Source organism: Varanus komodoensis, unplaced genomic scaffold (genome assembly GCF_004798865.1).
Source record: "Varanus komodoensis strain SLA01 unplaced genomic scaffold, ASM479886v1 scaffold15, whole genome shotgun sequence".
Classification (NCBI taxonomy): Eukaryota; Metazoa; Chordata; class Lepidosauria; order Squamata; family Varanidae; genus Varanus; species Varanus komodoensis.
In genome coordinates this window covers 7,838,869-7,864,628 of record NW_025335440.1, presented here as the reverse complement: position 1 = coordinate 7,864,628, position 25,760 = coordinate 7,838,869, and the positions used below count along the sequence as shown (strand labels likewise).

General features: G+C 48.2%; 1 protein-coding gene across 1 annotated transcript; it reads right to left on the bottom strand.

Annotated features, from left to right (window-relative positions):
* Positions 1-1,351: 1,351 nt before the first annotated feature.
* On the bottom strand, positions 1,352-18,575 carry LOC123020801 (vasoactive intestinal polypeptide receptor 1-like). Its single transcript, XM_044424980.1, has 13 exons — positions 18,495-18,575; positions 18,033-18,132; positions 15,611-15,718; positions 14,960-15,069; positions 13,220-13,317; positions 10,476-10,608; positions 7,773-7,926; positions 6,898-6,958; positions 5,741-5,813; positions 4,751-4,842; positions 3,826-3,955; positions 3,147-3,188; positions 1,352-1,534 (listed from the first exon to the last, which is right to left on the bottom strand). The coding sequence occupies exons 1-13, from the start codon at positions 18,573-18,575 to the stop codon at positions 1,352-1,354; spliced, it is 1,365 nt and encodes a 454-aa protein (XP_044280915.1).
* Between the last annotated feature and the right edge of the window lie 7,185 nt (positions 18,576-25,760).

Here is a 25,760-nt window from a genome sequence, read left to right as displayed (position 1 = left end):
AAGTGCTTATGTATGCATTATGCATGCACTGTTACATCTTGTCTCTATATTTTTGTGACTGTCTCCTTGATGCTGAATGTAAACATGACAAGAAATGCTTTGAATGAGCAGACAGATTCCATTGGAAGGGGCTTCGCTTAAAAGCCTCCAGTGGGGTCCAGACCTAAAGGGGATGCAAGCATCCGCGGTATTTCAACAGTGCTACCTTTTTTCCTTTTTTAAAATTTCACTGCGAGATTATATTTTAGAGTTCAAGAATATCTGTTCTTACAAACGACATGTAGTGATGATAATAAAACCCTTGTTGTGAAACAGTCCTTGGAATTATTTAAACATACGCACACACAGCCAGACTGTACATTGGAGGATTTTATTATTTGTTACATTTATCACCCGCCGTTGCTCAGGGTTCATTTTCCTCACAGGAACCCTGGTTGAGGAAGGAATCTGCGACTGGCCGCATGAGCATTCACACCTGGATCTGGTCCTATTCTGACACTAAGCACTGCACCCCTGTGGCAAGAAGCACTACTCTCTGCCTCTGCCTACACGTAAGTCCCAGTGCCTGGGTTCAGACAATATGGCAAGCCATGGTGGTTTTTTACCATGGTTGGGCCTGTTGTGTTGCCTGAACCCAGATGGAGTATTTCACAATGGTCAGTTGGGTCTTTAGAAACCACATTAAGAAACAGCAGCTTGTTCTATGGTTTCTCTGTATCACCATGGCTTGTTATGTGGTCTGAATCCAGGATTGTGGTTCCCAAGGCCCTGGTATAGAACTGCCACAAAGTCCCCTGGAAAGACAGGAATGGCAGGAGCCACTAACCCGAACCTTTTGCTGGGGAACAAGGGTAGGAGAGTATCATGCTCTGCGTCTGAGATTGTGTAGACCACTGCTTGACTGCTGATGAACAGAGTGCTGGACTGGAGGGACCCCCACCTGATACAGAAAGGTCCCTCTGATGTTCTCGTGTTCACTATCCCAAAGCAAGACAACAGCTTCTCTTTGGTGTCCCGCACAACAACTTGCTGCAGAAGATGGTTCCAAGCCCGCAAGGATTGTGGTTGCATATTGTCATCCAAACCAGCCAGAAACCAGGTCTAGGCCACTGGACCCCTGATTCAGCCCTTAGCCTCAGAAGCACCTCTTCCCAATCAGGGGTCCTCCTGTCGTGTTAGGCTGCATTCGCCATCACTACCAACCACTGGGGATGATGGGAGTTGTAGGCCAACTTGTCAAATGGGTTCCCACCTGGGGAAGGCTGGCCCTGCCTGAGCTTGATCTCCTGGGGCAATGGACGCCCTGAGGAGCACCGGGGCCCGAACTTCCCAGCAACCCTGATCCACCGTTTCAGACAGTGGACAGGCTGTTCCGACAGATGCTCCTCTTGGGGCTGATTCTGTCCAGCAGGGATAGTTGTGTGACGTGAGTTACGGGGCTGTTCTCTCTGGAGAGCGCCTGATGCTTCCGCGCAAAGCTCAGGTAACGCTGGTGGCGCCACCTGTGCAAACGTTTCTTGAACTCAGCCTGAACCTGTGGTGCAGACAGCAGAGACAGGAGAGGGAGTGGGCGATTACAGCTGGGGCTGAACCGGAGTTTGCAAAACAGACTCGAGACTTGGGAGGAGCTGGCCATGAAGACACATCGACTTCACCCCCTGTGCTGGAGGACAATATGGGAAAGGGACATTGAACTTGGAGCCCTGCTCCAAGCAGGGGGCTGGGCCTGGTGGCCCTCTGGCCCCTTCCACCGCTTCGAGTCCATGATTCCGAGTGTGGCCTGGACCAGGGGGTGAGTAAGGATTTCATTTGGTCCTCTTTATCGGCAGCGTCTTCATAGATGGGGCACAGACAGCTTGAAAGAAATAGCATCCGGTTGTGAATGCAATGAAGATCGACAGACTCCTTCATCCAGGCCCAGGACCTGGCGAGCTGAGCCTTCGAAAGCCCTGCTTAGGATTCCTGCACATGTGGCTGGATCTGGGCCGGCTTGTGCTTGGTGGACTTTAGGGCCCCTTCCGGACTGCAGAGCTGGAAGCAGGACAGCGCGGGGGGAGCGGCCACGGAGGCTTCCTCTCGCCCTGCAAGCGGGATCTGACTCGCTTTTTGTTTTCTACCAGCAGGAAGGCTTGTGTCACACAGAGCCACAATCCGCAAAAAATGCAGTCACTGTGTGTGCAAAGGGCACAAAATATCACTACACTTTGCGCATATGGCAGTGTTTATTTTGTGTCTTTTGTGTGCATTTTGCACAGCTTGTGGTCACATTTCTGTGTCTTTCAAGGAATCCATCTTTTAGCCTGCTTTACAAGTGGAAGATTTTATGCGGGCTGGACTCACATGGAAGCAAGTTGGCCCCAGCAGTGGCAGATGGGCCAGTCTGCCAGAGTTTGTCCCCCCACCCACCCATGGGCTGCTTACACATCCCCAGGGATTATTCCCCATTGCCCAGTTCTCAGGAGCTTCAGGAAAGCAACCCATTTGCTGAGTGGGAAGGGTTAGGGTTAGGGTTAGGGTTAGGGTGACTTATGTTCCCAGTTCCTAAGGCATGTCTTTTACAGCTGCATTTTTTTAGACAGGCACAGAAGAAGAAAAAGAAAGAGAGGGGTTTGGTGGGAGACGGACATGAGGAACGAGGATTGCCCAGAAACTTTCCAAGCATGTATCTTCATTCCTAAGGGATAGAAACTTGATCCTTTGAAAGCTGGGGATTTAGAGCAGGTGATGGGAATTGTAAATTTCGGGAGCAAGGTAAAATGTTTAAAAGATGGATGGTGTAGCACATAGCCACAGATTAGATTTAAAAGATCTAAGCATTTCTATGAAAGGCTTTTATTAGGGTAGAAGGGCAGGGCAGGGCCAGCAGGCAGGCAGGCCAAAAGGGGGGTTTGTACTTTTTTTAATCCAGATCAAAGGACCCACATAGATCATGGTCTAGTCCAAGAAAGGCTTTACCTTTCAAAAGGTTTATTTGTTTGTTTGTTTGCTTATGGTAGCCTTTAAATCATGCTCCACTTCTGTGTAGATTCTGGAGTGGTAACCAATGACAAGTCACAACCGATAAAGAACTAAAAGGGAATATTAAAAGCAGGCTATCTGTAAAAATGGAATATGAATATAAATAGGGATTTCTCCTTTACACTTACCTCTCCATTTAAGAAACAGTAGAGGAGAGCAACAACAAAGCCCTTTAAAAGGAGAAGAAAAAGATGAGAGCTACACATGCACACAACCAGATCTCAGCAGAGAGTGGAATCATAGAGTTGGAGGGGGGTTGGTTGGCCAGCTGGTCCAAACACGGCTCCAGGACAGTCTATCCCCAACAGATGGCTGTCTGCCCTCTGCTTGGAGCCTCCACTGAGCTTGATGCAGAAGGGAGCAACTCAAGCCTGGGGTGGACACTGCTTCATGGCCGTTCAAAACTCCTCTGAGCATCCTTCTCCTAAATGTTTCCATCATCAACACCATCATCTTCAAATATCAGAAATTTTAAAAAAAATAGCGACAGCAGCACCATCAGAAGTTGCTTAATTCTCCAGGGCTCGGTTGTCCTTTAGATGGGGTCAGGTGCAGGAGAAGAAGGGACCTTCCATGTGAGGATGGAGCCATTCATGAAAGGCCCTTCCACTTGACTACGGAGGATCCTCCCAGCCACACCTCCCACCCCCGCCAGCAGTGGTGTCACTGGACTCCCTGGTACCTCCTCTGGCAACTAGAGGAAACCTCCCTCGTTCCGCACAGTCCATCCACCACCCACCCGGGTCCAACCCACGGGGGCCGCCGTCTCTCCAACAGGACAGAGTCGCCCCCACCCGCAACCCTTACCTGGAACGATCCCAAGCCCAGCTCAATGTACAGTCGGGCCACCACGCCAATGCTTTCTGGGAACAAGGCGAAGACCACGTAGTGAGCCCCAAAGAGCGGGATGAGGAGGGACGTGGACTTAGCCAGTCTCCTGAAAGAGAGGGAGTGGGAAGGACCTCAGCTCAGAAAAGGCGGCAGAGCATTTCCGGAAGGTGAAGGAGTTGCTTTTCCAGGCACGCCTCAGAAGGTGGCTTGCTGGTGGGCTACTGGCTTCCACCACTAAGTGCCTTGGCATGAGGTAGCCAGACCACAACCCCCACAACCCCCCCCCAAAAAAATAACAGGCTCAACAGGACACGGCTGCATCCGGAGAGTAAACACGGGCAGCCACAGAGGCACGGACTCAACAGCCTACGCTAGGTTTTGCTCACCTGGGCTCCCCCAGCCTGGTGCCTTCCCCGCGTCTTGGACTGCAAGTCCCATCACTCCCAGCATGTGCACTGGCTTTCCAACAATGGAATGCAGGGCCTGGCAGAGTCGCTCCTGCTATTCCTCTCCTCTTCCAGGATTGCCACCTCCAAGCTTCGCTGGGGATGGGGCTGATGGAGCAGGTGGTAGCCGACGTGGAGGCAGAAGCCAGGCGAAGGGGCAACTCACCTCCATTCTGCTCGTGAGCATGCAAGCAGTGGCGCCAGCAGCCCTGATTCAGGTCCTCCCGTCTCTCCACAGCTACTGCCTAACATGCCCCGCGGGGCTGAAGGAGGACTTTCCCATTCCTCCCTCCCTGCCAGCCAATGCCCCTGATTCGGGCCTCTTCCCTTCCTTCCCAGTCGCCACATAACCCACAGCTGGAGGGAGGAGCCGGGGCACCAGGCGGAGTGCAAATGCCAGGGGACCGGCGGCCCTGCATCTTCGGCCAATGAGGAAGAGACATTTGTGCGCTTACACAAGGTTCCTTGCGTGCCTCCCTCCCGTATCAGAAGACTGCAACTTCTGCACCAAAATCCGGATGACATTTAGAAGAATACTGAAGTTCATCTAGGGAGACAAGAGGGTTGGCCTGTCAATCTCCATTAAAGCTTGGCGAACGCCTTTCTGAGTCACATAATTTTTCCAAGAAAGTTACTCTGAGAGCAGGAAGGGAGGGAGGGTAGGAGGGGAAGAAATGATACTATTAACAACCATCAGATCTACAACACATGACTCTGCAGGTCAAACTTAAGTAGTCAGTTTTCTAGCCAAGTAGCCATGCTTTGCACCTTCTGCCTAGGAACAGAGGAGACATTAAAAGATGGACTAAATTAAAAGGTAACCCAAAGATCCTCCCTGATTGGTACTCCCAGACCAATAAGGGGAAAGAGCAGTTATCCATCAATATCCACATTTCTCTGAATTTGGCAATGCAGTACAACATGTGTACAATGCACTTATATTAAGGCATATTTCACAGAATAAAACACACATATTCCAGAAACGCTATGTTATTGTATCACATTCTGGGGAATGTGAATTTGCACAACTCCTCATGTGTGCAAATGTGTATGAATGGATTTTCACAAACTCCAAGCCCGTCAGTGCTCAAGCAATGGGATGAAAGACCTTTGCAGTCCAAAACACTTAAGCATAATGGATTTTGTAGTTCTGTGTTCCTCTGCTTCCAAATAGCCTGAAGTTCTTGATCCTGCAGCATCTTGGAAGCTAAGCAGGATAAGGCCTGGTTGAAATCTGGATGGGTGGCTTAATGTTGTAACCTGCCCAGAGAGCTTCAGCTATGAGCAGTAGAGAAATGCAAATATGAATAATGATGAGGATGATGAAGAAGAAGAATGCTCGATCGTTTGGCTGACTTGGAGTACCAGGACAGGACAACGCCCAGTGTCCCCCTAGGATTAGAGGCAAGGCAGGGAAGAGCACTCGGCTCAAAAGGGAAACTCACTAGGACAGTGGCCAGGATGGGTCCCTTGATGATCCACAGGGCTGCAGAGTTCTCCTCATCGTCATCCCAGCATCTGAAACAGCCAATGCAAGGTGCAGCTATGATTTCCACTAACCTGGGAGAAGCAGTTGCCTGAATGAGCAATATCTGTCTGTTCCTCCTGGGGAGGAAAGCTTGAGAAGACCCTCAGAAGATCCGCTGTTCCACTGCCCTGGAATGCCCCCCTTGTCAGCTCCAACGATGGCGCTTCATCCTGGGAGGCTGGAGAGCGTGGAAGAACCCCATGTGGCCGCAAGGGCAGAGGGAGCCCCCCCCCAAGAGCAAAGCTCCAGCTCCAACTATGGGGGGTTTCTCAGGTCACAGGTGGGAGCCTGACCTACTGCAAGGCCCCTCGGTCAGTGCTGAGAGGCAAAAGGATTGCCCCCCAAATGAATGAAGAAAACGAGAAAGCGGGGTGGGGGGGAAGCAGAACTGACAGGAAGGCCATTTCCACTAGGAAAGGAACCTGGTGGTGTTCGAAACAATGCACGGAGTGGAGAAACAATGCATTCCCAGGAAGCTGATGGGTGGGAGAATTAGGACAGAGAACAGGAAGGATTCCTTCACCTGACACGCAGTCAGCTACAGAATTTGCTGCCATGGGAAGTGGGGATGGCTGCCAATCTGGATGGCTTTAAAGGGGGATTGGACAGATTCCTGAGGGAGGAGGCGACCAGTGGCGACTAGCCTTGCTGGCCACAGGCCACCGCCTTCACCAGAGGCATCCTGCCTGCAGACACCAGTTGCTGAGCAGCTGGGCAGGTGGAGGTCTGGCACCCGCCCTGCTGGAGGGATCCTGGGGCAGCTGGGCTGCCAGCGTGTGTACGGGGTGCTGGACTAGGGACACGTTTGATCTGATCCGGCAGGACTCTTATGTTCTTAAGAAGCTGCCACTTCTGCTGGCACAACTGGCCCCTACAACTGGGTTGTGGCCTTTCCTCTCCTACACTCCACAATGCTGGGTGCACATACAAGCAGCGCACTTCTGGAGTGTGCTGTCGTCGGCCTTTGGAGCCATGTTCTTCTGAAGAATGGGGGATGAACAATAGTATTGTAAAACTGATTGAAAACACAAATGTTTCCCAATCGGTTTGTGAAAATGTAGTCATGAGAATTACCCAGTATTCTGCCTGTACAGCCTGGTCAGCATCCATGTCAGTGTTACAGTCACTGGTGCTCCTGGAGGAAATTTCAAAAGCATCATCACCATCACCATCACCATCACCATCATCTTCATCATCATCACCACCACCACCACCACCACCACCATCATTTCTATACCACTCAGTAGTCAAGGATCTACCTTGGTGGTTCACAAAAGTCCATGAAAGGCAATAAAGCACAGTAAGGAATGCAAATCATTAAATGTCACTCTGGAATTTTACAAATCCAGCATGAAATGACTTACTTATCTAGAATGAGTTACTAAAAGCTAACCACCCCGTGGCTACAAGCCACGGTCATTCGCTTCACTGTTTCCTTCACCCTTTCTGTACCCCTCTAGCGTGAAAAGGCAAAGCCACTGAATTGGGCACCCATGCGATGCCAGGAGGCACCCACCAAAATCAATTTTACTGCCACCAGAAAAGATCACCCCGCAAACCCCTTGAACGAGTCACCGACGGTTACAGATCTGATCCTGAGTTTAAGCCCATTCACAGCTGCTCGTCCTCCTTGCCCTTTGCTCATAAAAAGGGTCTAACTGGCCATATCGGATTCCATTTCCATTTGGTACAAAAAGAATACCGCTGGTCAAAGGCAGGAGCAATAGATCAGCCAACAATTCATAGATGCAGTCAGCTACTTGTCCATGGATTGGGTGACCTTCCCAAGAATGGCATGTTGAGCAACCGAGCGGGCGAAGGGAGGCGGCTGCAAGTAACTCGGGCAAGTGTGTCCAAGCGCCTATAATGCGATAAGCACAAGGTGGGTGGTGGACCCTGGGCCCGATTCAGCTCGTCAGGGAAGGAAGCCTTCTACTGCGTCTACTAACCCCAGCCGACCAGAATGAACCTCCAAGCGTACTGTTTGTCCGGTACAAGGGCCAGCACCAGCAGCGTCTGCAGATACATGCCTTCCACCAGCAGCCAGAAGAAGTTGGCTAAGATGCTAAACTGGAAGAAGGTCACCGCAGCCTTGCATCGCACCTAAAGGATGCACACAAAACAGGTTGGTGAGCGTGGCGCCCAGGCCTCTGGCGCGCACCTCAAGAGTTGCCTCAGAAGCCATGACTCGTGGAGGCAGAGGTCCGCAAGTCCCGGCTGTTGGGGATGCCTTGTGATTCCCTGAGCGTGTGGTCCATGGACCCCCATCTTGCCCCAGCTCCCTGAATGCAGTGCCCACCACCTGCCTTATCCCTGTGCCCATGGATCCAGGGGTTCCTGGAAGCTTTTCAGGCTGGGTGTCTGTTTTCTCCTGCAACGGTGCTGAGAGAACCCCCAGGTTTATATATTAGGGGGCGGCCCCTGTGGATGGCTGCCCTTTCCTGGTTTCACCCAGGAAAACTGCCCCCTCGACCTGCATCCTTGGCTAAACTGGGCAGTTCCTTCCTGACATGGGGCCAACAAGGCATCCCCGATGCACCTTCCGCAGTCTGTTTCAAACAAGGAGATCCGAACAAACCTGGAGAGCTTTTGCACAAGCCTTCAAGCCAAGTCTCCGACCTTTTCTATGTTTCTTTTCCTTCTTCTGTTTGACTTTATCAGGGACATGGCAGACAGAAATAAAGCATGTGGAACTTTTCTATTCAGAGCTTTACTGGAGGAAAACCTGCAGCAGGTGAATTTCTGACATCCGGTTGGTGCTCAGGCATGGAGGGATGCAGTTCTCCTGGCCAATTCAGATGGCCACAGACCCTTCCCCTGACCATTGACAGCAACTGATATCAGATATTTTCACAAGGCCTTTCCAAATTTTCCCTTGGGAAAAAGTTGTGCAAAAGCCAGGAAGCCACTGAACCATTTTTGAGTTGGGGAAAGGGATTTGGGAGTTGGATTTGGGCAAGTGCTGCTCACCACCCGGAGAGCTTGTGCTAAGGGGAGAGGGGTCAGAAATAAAATGCATACATACATCGGCTGCCCATGGGGTGACCTTTAAAGACTAGCAGACAGGAGCATCAACAGGAGGGATGCTGGCAACAGGGTCAAGTTCACAGGCGGACAAATGGTTTTACCCCCAAAGTGCAGTACAGAAGGTTAATGGTGGGTCTGGCTAGAGATCAGGGTCCCATTGGCTGTGGCAAGTGGCTGACAGCCCCAAAGCCGCCTGGCAGAGCACTGCAGGTCAGCTGCTGAGGACACAATGGGACAGCGTGATGATGTTCTCCAGAACCTGTTCAGTCGCCTTCATTTCAGGTCTTCACTTATTTGTGCTCCAGCCAACGTCCAAGGGGTGTCACTGATCACAGGTCTTCCCCACTGCAAGGGGCAGAGTGGGCAACTGGATGCAGTCAAGTGGACGGCCCTCCACATCTCACCGTTCAACAAAGAGACAAGGGCTTCTGTTGGATCACCGGCTCTCGCCATAACGATTGGGGTGCACCAGCAGTTCCTCCAATGGTTATGGACCAGCTGCCGGGGCAGCCTCTCCAAGCTTGCTCCAAGGTGGACAGGCTTCCTGGTGGGAGAGCTGGAACTTCTATAACAGGTCAAGGTTTCCCCTTGACATTGCGTCCAGTCATGCCTGACTCTAGGGGACAGTGCTCGTCTCCGTTTCCCAGCTGAGGGAGCCAGCGTTTGTCCGCAGACGGTCTCCGTGCTCATGTGGCCGGCATGGCTAAACACCGAAGTGCACGGGACGCTGTTACCTGCCCACCGAAGTGGCACCTTTTTACCTACTTGCATTTGCATGCTTTCGAGCTGCAAGGCAGGCAGAAGCTGGGACGGAGCAACGGGAACTCGCCCCGTTGTGCAGATTCGAACCGGCGACCTTTCGATCACCCAGCCCAGCAGCACAGCAGTTTAAACCACTGCGCCACCTGCAGTCCCTGGAACGTCTATAAACCGTGGCAATTCCCCCTCCCCTGGACACCAGTGCTGTCATCCCTTCAGCCTCAGGCAAGAGGGTTGTGCTGCTCCTCCACAGAATCCGGCCCTTCTCCGTTCGCTGGCCTTCTTGCGCTTGGCTCTCACGTCTGAGGTGAGCCAAGCCGAGCTGGGAGGAGGCCCGCCAGCACTTGCAGAATTGGCAACCTGCTTCACAGCATGTGCAGCGCAGACAAAGGCTGCGAGTCACATGTGTGGGAGAGGACGCTGTTCGCACACAGCACTGGCTCACTTCGTGGCAGGCGCACCTGTGCAGGACATTCGGCTGACTCTCCAGGAAGTTGCACACATGGCCATGAGAAAGCGACCAGAGGCTGAGGCGCTGAGCCCAGGGAATCCAGTGGATTCCCACCCCCAGTGTGGATTCCTCACACTTCCTGTGCAAGCAAAGTCCTTTCTTTTCTCCCAGGCATTTCAGAGTCCTAATTCATAATACTGTATTTTATTCTTTTCAGTGTTTTCCTTGTATTTCATGCTTTGTTCCAAATGGCATTTTTAAACCAGTCGTAAACTGCCGAGAGAGGATTAGCTGGAAATGTGCTGCATAGCTCTCTGGGGAACCCCTCTGGGCTGATACGACACAGAGGTTGCCCTGAGGTTTTGCACAAATGCCTTAGGAGAAAGCCATATTGCAGAGCGAGGGAGACGCATACTGTTGACATTAGGCAGTGGTCCATGCTGTCATCTGAGAACAAGACGGCATCTTTGGTGAAAACAGCAGCCGCTCGCAGGATGAATGAGAGGAACAAATGCATGTGGATGTAATTCCGCGTACAGTGGAACTTTCTGGAAAGAGCAGAATGACAAAGTTTCATTTTGCGAATGAACACAACCAGCTGGATTTTGGCCTTGGGGCATTTATTAGCTAGTGGCTTCAGCTAGAACTCCAGGTGAGCCCGAAGCATTTATTTATTTAGTTATTTATTTTTCAATTTATATCCTGCCTTTTTCCTACAAGGGGCTCAAGGCAGCTTACATCTCCTCCTCCATCTTATCCCCACAACAACAACCCTGTGAGGTAGGTTGGGCTGAGAGGCTGTGACTGGCCCAGAGTCACCCAGTTGGCTCCATGGCTGAGCGAGGACTAGAACCCAGATCGTCTGAGTCCCAGTCCCATGCTCTAACCACTACGCCACACTGGCTCTCATGCAGATGGCACCACAGCACAGCCAAGTGAGCACATGTCTACCTTGATGGTCCTAGAAGACCTCTCTGGCAGCTGGACACAACCATGCGGCCTTCGTTTGAGAGTCAATAAGCAAATATTCTGTGACAGCAGCTTCTGGTCACTCTAGTTCTGACGAAGTGCACGGTGCCCTTTCTGGCTGACAACACTGCGGGTGCTGGACCAGGTTTGAGGGAGTCTCTACCCAAGAACTTTATCTTTGAACTAGACATAGACTGGACCAACCTTCAAATACAGGGCGCCTAAAAAATGGAGTGCAGTCCTTCTAAGAAAGGACCGCCCTCTGTAAAAGAAGATACGTGGCCACCCTAAGGGGTCTAAGGAGTCATAGCCATTATTTGAGGCCACTCTGTGCGTACCGATGTCTCGGCAGTATATTTACTCCCACCTTGGCAGTGGCAATAGATACACGGGAAAGAAAGCCACTGAAGCCCAGGCTGTTCTAGGAGGTCGGTCTCCTTGAATGGCCCAAGCTCCTAGTGTAGGCACTGGATGAGGAAAACTTCAAGTACACCAGCCATCTGTGTGCATTCCTACCCTAAATGGCTCCGGACCCGGATATCTGAAGGAGATTCGCCTTTCCTATGTGCCTCCCTGTCCCTTAAGATCTGGGTCGGAGCTCCTTCTTCGGGAACCCTCCTTGAAGGGGATTAGGGGGGTGGCTCCCCCGAGAAGGGCCTTTTCTGCAGTGGCACCCCGATTATGGAATACACTCCCCAGAGAGGTTCGCTTGGCACCGACCCTTTATGTTTTTCAACGCCAGGCCAAAAACTGTTTATTTTCTTAGCATTTTAAGGTGAATTTATTTATTTATAAAATTTGTATGATGTCCAATTACTTGAGTCTCTGGACGGCTTACAAACATAGATAAATTGACAATCCACTCTGGCTGCAAATTAATAAAATACAACAATAACATTCAGTATTAAAACATATTAAAATATTGATTAAATAAAAAGGTCTTGACCTGGCGCCGAAAAACATATAATGACGGTGCCAGGCGGACCTCTCTGGGGAGCGCATTCCATAGGTGGGGCGCCACCTCAGAGAAGGCCCTCCTCCGGGTACTCACCCTCCTAATATCCTTCACGGAGGGTTCCTGGAGAAGGGCCTCTCCCGCTGATCTCAAGGGGCGGGAGGGCTTATATGGGCACAAGCGTTCCTTTAGATATCCAGGACCCAAGCCATTTAGGGCTTTATAGGTCATAACCAACACCTTGAATTGGGCCCGGATTTTGATGGGAAGCCAATGGAGCTGATAGAGGGCTGGGGTTATATGAGAATAATGCCCAGCCCCTGACAGCATCCTGGCAGCTCTATTTTGAACCATCTGAAGTATCCGGACTGTCTTCAAGGGCAGCCCACATAAAGTGCGTTACAGAAATCCAACCAGGAAGTAACCAATGCGTGTTTCACAGTCGCCAGGCAATCGTTCTTCAGGTAGGGACGCAGCTGATGGATTAGCCGAAGCTGAAGGAAAGTGCTCCTCGCCACTGCTGTCACTTGGGCTTCCAAGGACAGCTCAGGGTCGAGGAGCACTCCCAAGCTGCGGACCTTGTCCCTAAGAGGGAGTGCAACCCCATTCAGGACAAGGTCCAGGTCCCCCATCCCGAGGCCCGAGCCACCCACCAACAGGACCTCCGTCTTGTCTGGATTGAGCTTCAGTTTATTGGCCCTCATCCAGCCCATTACCTCGGCCAGGCACCGGTTTAGATTGTTATTCTAATTGAGGTTTTATTGGACAGAATGGATAATATGCTATACTTTGTTTTACTGTAAAGCTGTCCCTTGAGTATTTGGTAGTGGATGGTATACAAAAGTTTTAAAGAAAAAAATAACATAAAATTTCTATTCCGGCTTCCCTAATCAAGTCCAGAATCACAGCACAGCATAATGGAGGCATCTCTTCAACCAATGTTTTGCCAAGCATGAATGGAACCGCAGAGCGGTGCATCAGCCGCTGGATTTAACAGGCTTACAGGGAGTGCTCTCTTTAAATAATGAGGTATGTTATAGGACTTCTGTTAAACATGGTAAGCCAGTTTGGCTCAGTGGGGTCCTGGAGCTCTGTGACCTTGCCCCACAAGTTCCCAGCATGCAGGGGACTCAACCCTTCCATGGGGAAACAGCAGAGCCGAACGCTGAGTGTTAGCGGCTGTCAAGAGGAGCTAGATGCGGGTGCAGAGACTGGCGGGCATGATCACACTTTACCTGAAGAAGGCAAAAATGAGGAGAGCTGTAATGAGCGATGCCAGAGATATTGCGTAGCCGGCAGTGTAGATGTGCCGAAATGCCAGATAGTATGCTTTCTGTGGGGGAAAAGAGAAGATTCAGAAGTAGAGACCCACGGGGAGAACTCGACTCTTGGAATTCCAGTCTGGTTTCACTTGAAGGACAACAGGGTCAAAAGACCAAGAAGCTGCTCCTTCCCTCGCCAATGCATCAAATGCACTGGTTTGTTTTCAAGTATCTTGATTAGCAATGGGCGGTTTCAGTGGCCTCAAGGTGTCATCCTGTCCTCTTCTAAGGGCAGAAGGATTGTTTTTGTTTTGTCATAGTTGAGCTGTTTGGTCAGTTCTTTTTCAATATTTTGTTGGGACCAGGAGAGCAAATGGAACCGCCTGTGAAAGTTGGCCATCCTAGGGGTTCCATCCTGATTTAGTCATTCTCCGAGTAGACCCACTGAATTTAATAGGGCTGAAAGTAGCCGTGATAAATGTAGGTCTTGTTTTCAATTGGTCTCTAAGGATGGTTTACAAGAATTGAGCAGAACTGCCAAGGACAAGGATGTTTAGGGTCACCCTAAGCCGAAGAAGACTTGATGGTGCATAACACCACCAACAACAACAACTCTAAAGATGTCTAAATCTGGATCCAATCCAGGTTCTCGAACATCCTGGCCACCAAATGATCAGAAAATGCAGCACGGAGAGTGGACTTTACCTGCCTGGCATAACACATTTATTCTGACTGCAGCCTTCCAGAATCTTTGAGCAGGTGCCAAGGCAGACAAATGAACAGGCCGCCACAAATGCCAGGCCACCCTAAGAAACACCCATCCAAACAAGATGTTCCAGACACTGCAAGTCCTTCCCCCGTTTCAGTACAAGTCAACACACTTCCATTTGCTTCTACACATGGAAAGAGCAAAAGGGATTGCAGTCATGGAGCTGAATGAGAGGAGATTATTTCTGCCTGAAGGCTTCAAGAGCAAACATTTTGCTTGCTTTGACTGAAAACGTCCTCTAAAGTTTAGAGGAAGTTTAGAGTCTAAACCGTGACCCCTCACCAGTTTCTCCATCTTTATGCAACCTCTTTTCTCTCCATCAGTTTGCATCTTATTGGCATTATTCTGTGGCCTCATCCAAAGAAGTCCTTGGAAGCCACGCTGGAACAGGCCCAAACGTGTTGGGCAAATCTGGATTTGATGTTCTGCATTTCTGAGTGCTTTTTCAGCACTCTTTTCAGTCCTCTTGCAATGCAGAACAAATTAAAGCAACAAGCACTCCTGAAAAGACTGGTTTCTGGCAGTGATGAATAAGGTCTTCCTCTTATCCACAAGTAATCTTCACTCCTTGTGTTTTTTAGTCTCAATGGCGTTTATTTGACCTCTGCCATATTATCAGATATCCAAGTGGGACTGCTTGCAGAGCATCAAGATGGTCATGGCAGAATTTCTAACTTGAGGTGCCTGCGTGGCTAGCACAGCCCTTCTTTCAGATACCTTTGTCTGTGCCAAGTGATGTAACCCCACAATCAAATCTGATTGGCCATATGAGTAAAATGGCATTCCAGTACTACTACAGGATCCCTGATTGTCTGGGATCACATTTGCCTACTTGGTTCAGAGGTGGGAATTAAATAAAGCATGTTAGCAAGACATTCTCCTGAAACAAAATCACTAACTTGGGGTCTAACATTGAAACTTGAGAATATGCAGTGGCGACTGACCTGATCTTCTGGTCCTTTTGTTAAACCCTCTTCAAACCCACAGGCAACTGAATATGGTGGAAATGGCTCTGACCAGAAAACACCTGGGGTACAATTTCGGTGCAGGAACCCTGAGAAAAGGTAATACTTTCATCATTGAGCAATGGAGAGACCAGAACCCAACATATACGATACTAATACAATGTCCGTCATGAGTTCACAAGGCCATATTTGAGACTGTGAGACTCAGGCAATCAGAAACAGAGAACCCTAAATAGCTGGAGTAGCTTAGAAGCCATGAGACCGGCTGGCCTGAAGCTTCCTGTTCCACAGCGCCCCCCTCCCTGAGAGTGGTAGAAAGAGAAATTGCACTCAGCTGGCCCTGAAGGAAGCAGTTGGCTTGAGGAATCGGAGACGATGCTTAGTGGCTTTGTATAAGGACTCTCTTCGGCTTGCCTCCCTACCCCGTCCATCACTCCGACTGGCCTATACCAATTCAGCCAGCCTTCCATTCTGCTGCAGCTCTTTGGATCCTTCTCTGCCTGAAACAAGACTTGACTCCCCGTCTACACCCTTTGCCTCTGACCCCGGTAGACCCTGGCAGAGGAATAGAAAATTGTGGGGTGATGGGGGTGATGGGGGTGGGGGTGGGGGGAAGACAATATTTCTTACCATGGATCTTGGTGATTTCTTCAAAAAATCCCGGACAGGGGAGCGTTACAACCTCTCCAAATGTGGCTTTGGGCCAGCAGCTCAGTCCATCCCAAATTCCTGCACAGCCTATGGAGAAACTAAATGTGAGGTTGAAGAGTTTTACCCTAGAGGGTCATGAAAAGTGTCCTGAGGGGGTTGATCTGTAATAACTCTGGATCTAGATTCCATGGAGTTTCAATTAGTTTTCTTTTGCTGGAGTAAATGTGAGACAGGCTAGGAAGTTTGGCAATCACCGCCCAAGTTTTCAGTAGGTGTGGGGAATTTGGAGACAGGTGCAAAAATTCAAAAGAGTTTAAATTTCTATGAATTTGACGTGCAGATGGGTGTTGGAAAATCCAAAAGGCATCTCATTGATGGAATCCGATTTTGTGTAAATGCATTCACATGCATCTGTGGAAATTTCGAGTTGTTCAAATACATACTCGCAAAAATTTGTAATTCCTTCCAGATATGCAAATCCCTGAAAAAATACAGGCGTTTTTGCCCATGGGGAAATGTGCATATTTTGTTGGTGTATCTTTTTATTTTAATTATTTTCTATCACTTTAACTAATAAAAATAAAAATGGGACAGGAAGTAAATGGAATATGAATAACTCAGGAACACCAAATCCAGAAGGAATCTTTGAGACAGATCCTGTGAAGTCCAAAGTCAGTTGCATTCCTTGTGGATTTCTCCAACTTTCCTCCCGAAAAATTCTGCTAGCTTTTTCCTAAATCAGGAGGATCCTGCCAATTTGCAAATGACGTTTTCAATCTGAGACTGGGGCACATTTGCATTAGTACTACTTGTCAGGTGTGCAAGTCCCCCTTCTCATGTTCGGAACAACAGACCATTCTTTCTCCAATGTCCACTCAACAAATCCTAACCAGCAAACAAAGAGTATCTGAGCAGCCACAGAGCAGTTTGTTGAACCCAAACTAGAACCTACTTCCCACAACCCTCCTTTTGTGTATCCCTGGGCCCCACCGCTCTGGGATGGCCCTCCTGGAGGTGGGCCACCTCACCAGCTGGGTAGCCCTTCTCTCCTAACAGTTGTAAACTGTGGCCATTCTTGGGGTCCACCGGAACACCAGGAGAGGAAGGCCTTGAGGATGGCTCTCCTGCCTCTTCCATCTCAATATCTGGAGGACCCGCTTCCCTGAGCTCCTGCTCCTCATCTGTCATGAGGTCGGAGCACTCAGCCCAATTACTCTCACACACACAGGCAATAAAAGTTTAAAGTCCTTTTATTCTAAACAACTGCAAGGTCTATGGGTGACGGATGATACAGGAGCTGCTGTGGGTGGTACTAAGCAACACAGTTGCCCCCTCCTTTCTGACTTCTCTGAGATTTACGATGTAGATGTCACCCTCCGTGTCTGTCCCTCCCTCTGGGGGCTAGATAAACGCCTTTCCCATCTTCTTGCACTTTGCCTCTTTTCTAATTGGTCCAAGCATCGAAGTCTCCTCCTCAGCTGGGCATTCTCCATGGCAGCAAACTGTTCAGCCTGATTCCCAGGAACTTGCACAAAAACTTCAGAGCCAGGTGGCGGGGTGGGGGGGAATGTTTGTGCCATGGGCACCAAGTAGAAATCTTCCTGTTCTAAAGCCTGATCCTCGCTGGGGGCTCCTGGCCCTCTTTCACATGCTAACGACTCCTCTGAGTCGTTAGGCACGACATCATCCTCTGAAGAGTCCACATCTCCCTGGCCTTGAAACATGTGCCAAGAACAACTCCGTCTTCCACTCCCAGCACATTCATGGAGTTGTGTAATTGTGTAAATGGGCTAGTCTGCAGCAGCTCCTGGACATCTGCTTCCATCCATGGGTGGATGATGGAATGAAAGTTACCTGAGAAGCCACAAAACAGATGCAATGGAATTAACCAAAGCCATGGAGAGAGAGGTGGAGATCCCCGGGGAAGTATGCCATAGATCACCTTCTTCAGTGTCCTGCAACCCACAGTGGCTACAGTAATCAATCAGATCCCCCTTTTTTCCTATTGGTCTGTTCCTCCCTTTTCTTGCTGCTCCTCCTGTTGTCTTAGTCTGTAAACTTCTTGGGGCAGAGACCTGTTTCTTTCTAGTTATGTAAGTCTAGAAGTCACAGCAAGCACAAAAGGAGAAGTAGAAATAAAAGAACAATTCTGGAGACAAGTTTCTAATTGTTTCTAATTTCTAATTCCAAACAGAGCCCAGGTACTTTGGAGGCACCAAAACTGAAGATGGGCTCCCCTGAAGAGACCTGAATCTGATTCAGGAATTGAAGGCATTGGAGAGAATAGTAAAAAGAGCTCACAAGTCCAATCCATCCATTTTCACACAATTCTATTTTGTCAAAATAAGAATGGCAGAGGAGCTCCCAGAAGTCTTTGCAGAATGGAGCCCATGCCTGTTACCTTGAAAATCCGGGAAGAGGGTGTCATTTTTATCCAAGCATCGAGCCTCATCTTTCATAACCTGTTGAAATATCTTGCATTCCGGATGGATGGAAGCAACCTAGCAGAAAAGAAAAAAATGACCAATGAGCAGGTGTTCCTCAGTAAATACAACTGGGAAAGGGCCCTTCGTGCAAGTATAAGCAGAATAAGAACTGGGTCTGGTTTGATTCTTGCACCATATTTGGCAGGTCACCTGAAGAGGGGGAGGGACAAGGCAGGCGTGGACCATCCTGGTCTCCTCCATGTTCTATACCTTGGGAAGGTGAAAGCCCACAGTGGGGTATCTTCTCAGCCTGTGGAGACTCCTCGCATAATTTAGAACTACAGTCCTTGAGTAAGGATGTATTACTGTATTCACTGGTTAAGCTCATGGAGGTCTCCTGAATTCTTCCTCAATCAGGAAACTCTTCAAGTTCTCACATCACCTAAAGCATAACCAAACAGATGGAGGTACTGATCTGTGCCTCCATCTGATGTTCCAATGGGCATCTTCTTGTCCATTTTTGATAGGGACACCAGTTCTTCGGGCTCTACTTTGTCTTCCCAAGTTCTCCATCCAACCCCACCAGCCCTGGTCCTGGTGTTTCAGTCAAGGATGCTTGCCACTTATGAACTCCACGATCAGGGGTTCTATGCTTAGGAACACGAATGATTGGGAACTTGAGTGGGATGGAGCTGTTGAACCCATGTCCTCCTTGGGGATTTCCTATGGGCAGCTGTTGGTCCCTGTGTGAACAGAATGCTGCATTAGATGGGGCCTTGATCTGATCCCAATGAATCTGGATGCTAAATCAACATACACCACCGTGGAATTGCCCACTGGAAGAATCACAAGGAAGTCCTTCTTGGCCAGTCTTACAACAGAGGTGAGTCATACTAGGAGAAAGTACGAAATCCTAAGTAATTTAGGTCTTCCTACAGAAGGCTCAACTCCTTAAATGCCAATCATTTATTGGGAGAACAGAAAAAAGCTTGCTTGATCTTAGCAATCACATGAAGAGAACAGGAAGACCTACCTAAAGAAAAGATAGTATTTATTTTTAAATTTATCATAGCATTAAGTAATGTTCTTTTCTTCCTTTTCAAAATACTTGAAACACAATGTGCTCACCCACAAAGCCAACATAGTATCTCTTGGTATTCTAAAATTGGAAACTTCTTTGTCAGTGATGGTCCGGTTGTTTTCAAAGGAATCGTCATATTAAAAAAAAAAAAAAAAAGAATCAGACCATAATGAATTTTGCACTGTGTTGGACCAAATAAATCCCTGACTCTCAACAATAGGAACAAAATGATTACTCCAAAAAGGGTAATCCAATCTACATTTCAAAAGATCCCATTCAGTGCTTCAGCTGGAAATAAAATGGTTTTTTTCCCTCTACTTCCACTGCTTTGACTGTCTAAGATGCTTTTCAAGGATTGTAATTATGTGAAATTGTTTGGATTTCAAAAGATGTAGAGGCAGGTTCTAGTTTGCACCGGTTCTAGTTTGCCTTTTTTAATATAGACCCTCTTTTGTCTGAAACACCAAAATGTATCCTATGCAAAGTGACTGGGAAATGGATCCTGAGCTTTGGACCTCAGTGCCAAACACCTGGAGAGTCCAGGGAAGGATCCTGGCTTCATTCCAGATGTAGGGGGGAAAGTTATCAAAAAGGACAGTGAGAAAATCGCCCCAAATCAGAACTTTCCCACAGATATGAGTGTTCTGAGAGGTCAGATCTTTCACACACAGGCGCTCAGCACCAGCTGGAGGTTAGCAATCCTGCTCTCTGTGTCAGAGGGGTCATGACATACGTACATACGATCCATCCTATTTACGCCCTTCCTTATTTTCCCTGCAAGGAACCCAAGATGGCTGACATAATCCTCATCTTCCTCTTCATTTTATCTTTTCAGCAACCCTGTGAGATAGCTTAGGCGGAGAGCTGAGGACTGGTCCGAAGCTCACCTGTGAGCTCCATCACTGAGTGCCGACTGAAACCTGGGTCCCCCGAGTCTCCGTCTAACCACTACGCCGCACCTGCTTTGCTTTCCACATTTCTGGGACTTATGTCCTTTCCTGCTCCACAGCAGGTGTGGGCAGACTTTAGCCCTCTACATGTTTTGGCCTTCTCATTTCTGCTTCTTATGGCCTGTCCTAGCCAGCACATCCTGCTATGTAAAATGCCCAGAGAGCAATTTTACACAGCTATTGGGGCAGTATGGAGATGAAATAAATAATTGCATAGGGTTACCTGCATGACCTTATCACAGGGCTAGACAATGTGGTGTTCAAAGACACGAGGGTGACATCTGCACACCTTTCTCAGCACCTACCTGGTTGGCCCCGGCCTTCCAGCTTAAAAAAACGAGCATGCCCTCTTACCAGCAGCTGGGATTGCTTTGAAACATGGCTTCCATTGGTAGTGCAAATTGTGGGTGTTCTTTAGCAAATGCAGCATGGACCTGCTTTTGAGCAGGATGGCTGTCATTTTCCGTGCCTCCCACGGGATCCGGGCTGTGCTAGTTCCCAGGAAAGTCTTTGGATTTACCACGGTGCCCCATGGTCCCTGCTGTGCAGGCGAGTGACATGCAACCCACACGCATGTTGATTAGATCATGCAAGAAGGAAAGCAGAACATTTCTTTGGGTGGGCATCACATCGCAGACACATCTTCATTTCTTCATTTCTGTAGCTCATAGAAGAGGGAGGGCTGCAGTTAATTTTAGAATTTCTCCACGTTTCTTTGGCATGCAGGTGGAGCAGAAAACAAGCCTAAACAGATGTACAGGAAAAGAGTGGGATGGAAGAGATAATCTTTAAGGGAAAAACTACTCAGTTCACAGCTTCCCTGAGCCGTGGGGGAAACATTGTCTCCCCAGAATATTTCAGATATATGGATTTGGGGTCAGGATGAGCAGCAGAGAGATCATGGCCCAGTGACAGAAGACATGCATGCAAAAGTTCCGTCTCCAGAGAAGGCCAGAAGAGAATCCTGCCTGAAACCTGACGAGCTGCTGTCAGTCAGTGTTTTCACTATTGGGTTAGATGGACCCAGGGTCCAACTCTGTACAAGGCACCTTCTCATATTCCTCAGGTTATTAAAGTCCAGCAGTTAGTATACCAAACTTTTCTAGTGTCCAAACCCGGGACAGAATTTAAGATGCCATACCAGGCCCTAAACACCTTCAGATCATTAGGACGAGCCCCTTGGAGGGAGGTGTCTTCCCCAGGGATTCTCTAGATAAGAGCTGTTTTTGCTGTGAGCACCAAAACTGTTTCCATTAGTGAAGCAGCAGTGCCCCTCCCCTCTCCCAGAAAGGAGGGAGGTCAGAGCATGTGAGTCTGGATGGCTTCTGAGAACGAGGAGAGAAGAACATTTCAGCTCCGTGGCAAGAGGTGCTGTCTTTTGTTCTCAATCTAGGGAATGGAATTCACATGTCACTTTGGAGGCAAACACAGCAGGCCCAGACCTGTTCAAGGAACGAATGCAATAAAGGGAAGTACAAACTTTTGCTCAATTGTTTATATTTGTTGAAGTACCACATCTATATTTCAACATGACAGGCAATCCACTGGCTTTGACACTGCCTTTGTTTCTTCCTTTCTGCATAAGCATTCTTGCATATTAAGTAAGGTACCTGTGCTAGACCAGGCCCCTGGGGTTGAAGATGGAACCTTGAACTCAAAATATTGGGGCTTCCTTGGTGGGGTCCGGGAGAATGTTTTTCTCTTTTCAGTACTTCTAGCACCTCTTTTAAGGTCCTAGCCGTGGCCGTGCATCAATTTGTTTGAAGTCGCATTATACCTTCTGCTCTGTTCTGGCAATAAAAGGGCTCTCCTCCTTGCTGGATAGAGAGGCTGAACTAACATTCATATTCAATATGTATTGCTTTGATCTAGCATAATGATGCTTCTTCTGCCAGGCAGATCAGATTGAAATAGCCCCGAATTCAAATGAAAGTAGGCGATTTCATTAAACATCCATGCTTAAAATATCACCACGCATCGAGCGGTGATCAGCTGGAGATCAAAGTTCTGGTAGTTAAATGCGCTCTACTTTTTAAAGCTGCGTGTTTATTAATCACTGCCTATCAATACATGCATGCAAAATACATACAGTATGTGTGTGGGGGTGTTTTTAGTACATTTGGGCCTGAATGTTGCTTAAAGTGACTTTGTGGGGAGCATTTGGGGATTGAGTGAAGATTGAGAAAAGTTGCGTAGGCTCAGATTGTTCTCCCCTAACAAACTGGAGAGTTGTGTCTTCTTGCCTTTCATTTACCACTGAGTTTTGCCGTAATGGAAATCCGCCATGGAGGAAGGAAGGTCACTATGGAGTTCCTCATGGCTGAGAAAGAGTCCAAGTTTCGCAAGGAATTTGGATGAGGATAGAAATAAAGGCTTCTCTACCAGGTCTTCGGGACCGCAGGTGGCGCGGTGGTTTAAACTGCTGTGCTGCTGGGCTGGTTGATCGAAAGGTCGCCGGTTCGAATCTGCACAACGGGGCGAGTTCCTGTTGCTCCGTCCCAGCTCCTGCCAGCCTTGCAGCTTGAAAGCATGCAAATGCAAGTAGATGAAAAGGTGCCACTTCGGTGGGCAGGTAACAGCGTTCCAGGCACTTCGGTGCCTAGTCATGCTGGCCACATGACCACGGAGACCGTCTGCGGACAAACGCTGGCTCCCTTCGCCAGGAAACAGAGACAAGCACCGCCCCCGAGAGTCAGGCATGACTGGACTTCACGTCAAGGGGAAACCTTGACCTTTACCTTTACCAGGTCTTCAGCGAGAATTTTTCAGCTGATGAAGAGAAGTGAAGGATCCTACATTGTCTTCTCCATCATGCCCTCGCTAGGCGCTCACACACAGCGCAGTGGTAAAGAGCGCGGGACTGGGACTCAGGCGATCTGTGTTCGAGTCCCTGCTCAGCCATGGAGCCCACTGGGTGACTTTGGGCAGTCACAGATTCTCAGTCCAGCCTACCTCACAGGGTTGTTGTTGTGGGGATAAGATGGAGAGCAGCAGGAGAAGAATGGTGTGAGTCTTTCAAAAAGAAAAAGGTGGGGTATAAATCTAATTCATAAAGAAAGAAATGTTGCTGTTCTGCTAGAGAGATGACTGACAAGGACTTACTCAATGGCTGGCGCTTAGTAGACTTTAGGGAGCTGGGCTGACTCAAGGGCCAAAAGCGACTGCCTGTGTGTGTGTGTGTGTGTGTGTGAGAGAGAGAGAGAGAGAGAGAGAGAGAGTGTATGTGTGCATGTGTGTGTGTGTGTGACAGCTTCCCCTTTTGAAACAAGCATGATTTGCTTTTTTTTTTTTAAGCTGGGGAAATTTGCATACATGATAGCCACTGAAATGTATGCAAATTCCCTCAGCTTTGGAAAAGGAAAGGGACAAATTGCAACCTGCTTTGAAAAGCAGAACACAGCCGGCTAAACGCATGTCATTCCTCTGATGTTCTTTGCCCCATTGATCAGAGTCCGCCTAAGCTAGAAACCATTCGGACATCTTTTGGGGGGCAGAGTCAGCTTGCCCTTTATGCCAAGTCATTTAAAGTCCTTCTCGGATGCTCGGGAGCTTAAGGGGGGTGCCCATCCCTGGTGTTTTACGGAATCATTCGTTACAAACCTTTTTCCACTTTTATATTTCTATTTATTTTATTGTCTGATTTATGGATGGTCGTAAACCACTCAGAGAGCTTCAGCTATGAGGCAGCATAGAAATAAGAAAGACTAATCATAAGACAAGCAGAACCCTTTGTTCTAATTCCATGCATATGTCAAAATAAATTCAAAAGCTCTCTGCTAGCAATCAGTTCAGATGTCACAAAATTTGAGGAGAGAAGGCGTCAGAAAAGAAGGGAAGGGTTAGTAGAAACTGAGAGGAAAGGGGGCAACACAGAAAGGGAGAGAGAAATGATGTTCCCCTTTTATCTCTGCCTTACCAATATTTGTTTTTGTTGAAATATGATTTCATTTATTTATTTATTTATTTATTTATTATGGAACTTCTATGCTGCCCCATTCGCCGAAGCCTTGGGGCGGCTCACAAACATAAATAAATAACATCATATAAAACAATATAATTTAACAGTATAAATTAAGTCGCCCTGGCCAAAGAATAAAATAAATAAATAATATTAACAATTAAAATAATGTTTGAATAAAAAGATCTTGGCCTGGCGCCGAAAAACAAATAATGACGGCGCCAGGCGGACCTCTCTGGGGAGCTCATTCCATAGATTGGGTGCCACCCATATGATGGCATGCAGCTTTTGAGAGACTCCCACTGAAGGATTTCTCAAAAAGACTTACCTATCAAATTATGGTGTAAATCATAACACCCATATAGGGATGCATGAGAAATTTATGTCAATTCATTTTTTATCTGGATTTTACCCTCTATGTAGCTTCCAGACTGAAGATGAACTCGGATGCGATCAACAGTTGAAGCCTGCAGATTCCTGAGCGGGTGACTTGTAAACTGAAAATGGTACATTTTTCTGTGACTTGCAAATCCAAAAAAAAGTTCATTCGACGGCATGCATGCACACGAAAAAAATGAGAACTTTTGAAAAATGCAGACAAATATGTCTTGATAATGGGAGATGTATTCCAAAGATGTTCCCACTTGCTGTGCGCATTTGGGGGGAAAAGCACGGATTAAAATATGCATAGATTTGCACACAAAAAGGAAAAAAAAACAATATTCACAATCTGATAAAAAATCAGGTCAGAACTAGCTTTCAGAATTTCAGCAAGCTCAGACCTTGCTGATTTACATTTCTCTATCCATGCAACACAGCAAGTTAAGAACAGAAGAAAAACTAACTTTGAAAACAGAGAGTGGTGCCAACGCATTTAAAACAACCGAGGGGTTCTAACAGAATACATAAAAGGACCGGTCTTACATCTCTAGGAAGAGAGTTACACAACTGGGAACCACTCCAAGGAAGGACCTGTTCCATAATCCTCACTTGGTGGTGGGTTATAGAATTATATCCAAGGAGAACTTCAAATCTCAGCGGGTTCACATGAGAGGCGGCATCCTGTCTGACGTCCTAGCCCCCAATTATTCAGGGCTTTATTGCTAAGAACCAGTATTTTGAATTCTGCCTGGAAAAGATCTGGCAGGCAGAGCACTTGATACGAGACTAGCAAGGTATGGTCAAAGTGCTTGCCAGAGAGCAATCTGGCCTTCTCATTTCGAACTACCCCAAGTTTGGCAGCTCCTAATTGAACACACTACAGTAATCTAAGCAAAAGTGAGGCATGAATGCCTGAAGGCAGATCTCTCTTCTCCAGGAAGAAGCACAGCTATGACAGGGGGGAAAACGATTTCCTTCTTCTGAATCATGCCACTGGAGCTTCCTCAGATTAGTTTGGGAAATGGAAACACGTGAATGCTTTGGTTCAGCTTCGGGAAGAACGGCATTTCCAAATGCAAAGGAAAATAAAGTTGGAGAGGCAGAATGCCCCTCATCCAAACCAGCTGAGCAGTCGACCTGCTCCCGGTCACTCCCTCTGGACAGGTGCTAGGTGGGGAGGGAACAGGCAAGGGGATGAGCATCACATCACCAAGAAAGCTCTGGGGAGAGCTCAGTACAGTTCTGTTCTGCTGCATCAGAATGATAGGCTGGCTGGGGCTGGCACGGCAAGGAGGTGCAAATCCTCTTGTGCAAAACCAGCGAAAGGCACCAC

Coding starts and splice junctions, on each gene's coding strand:
- LOC123020801 (XM_044424980.1), bottom strand. CDS start 18,575: ATGGACAAGAAGATGCCCATTGGAACATCAGATGGAGGCACAGATCAG. Junction 7,927..10,475: donor ACCACTGCCTAATGTCAACA/GTATGCGTCTCC, acceptor TGCATCCTTTAG/GTGCGATGCAAGGCTGCGGT. Junction 5,814..6,897: donor CTGTACAGGCAGAATACTGG/GTAATTCTCATG, acceptor TGGCTGTTTCAG/ATGCTGGGATGACGATGAGG.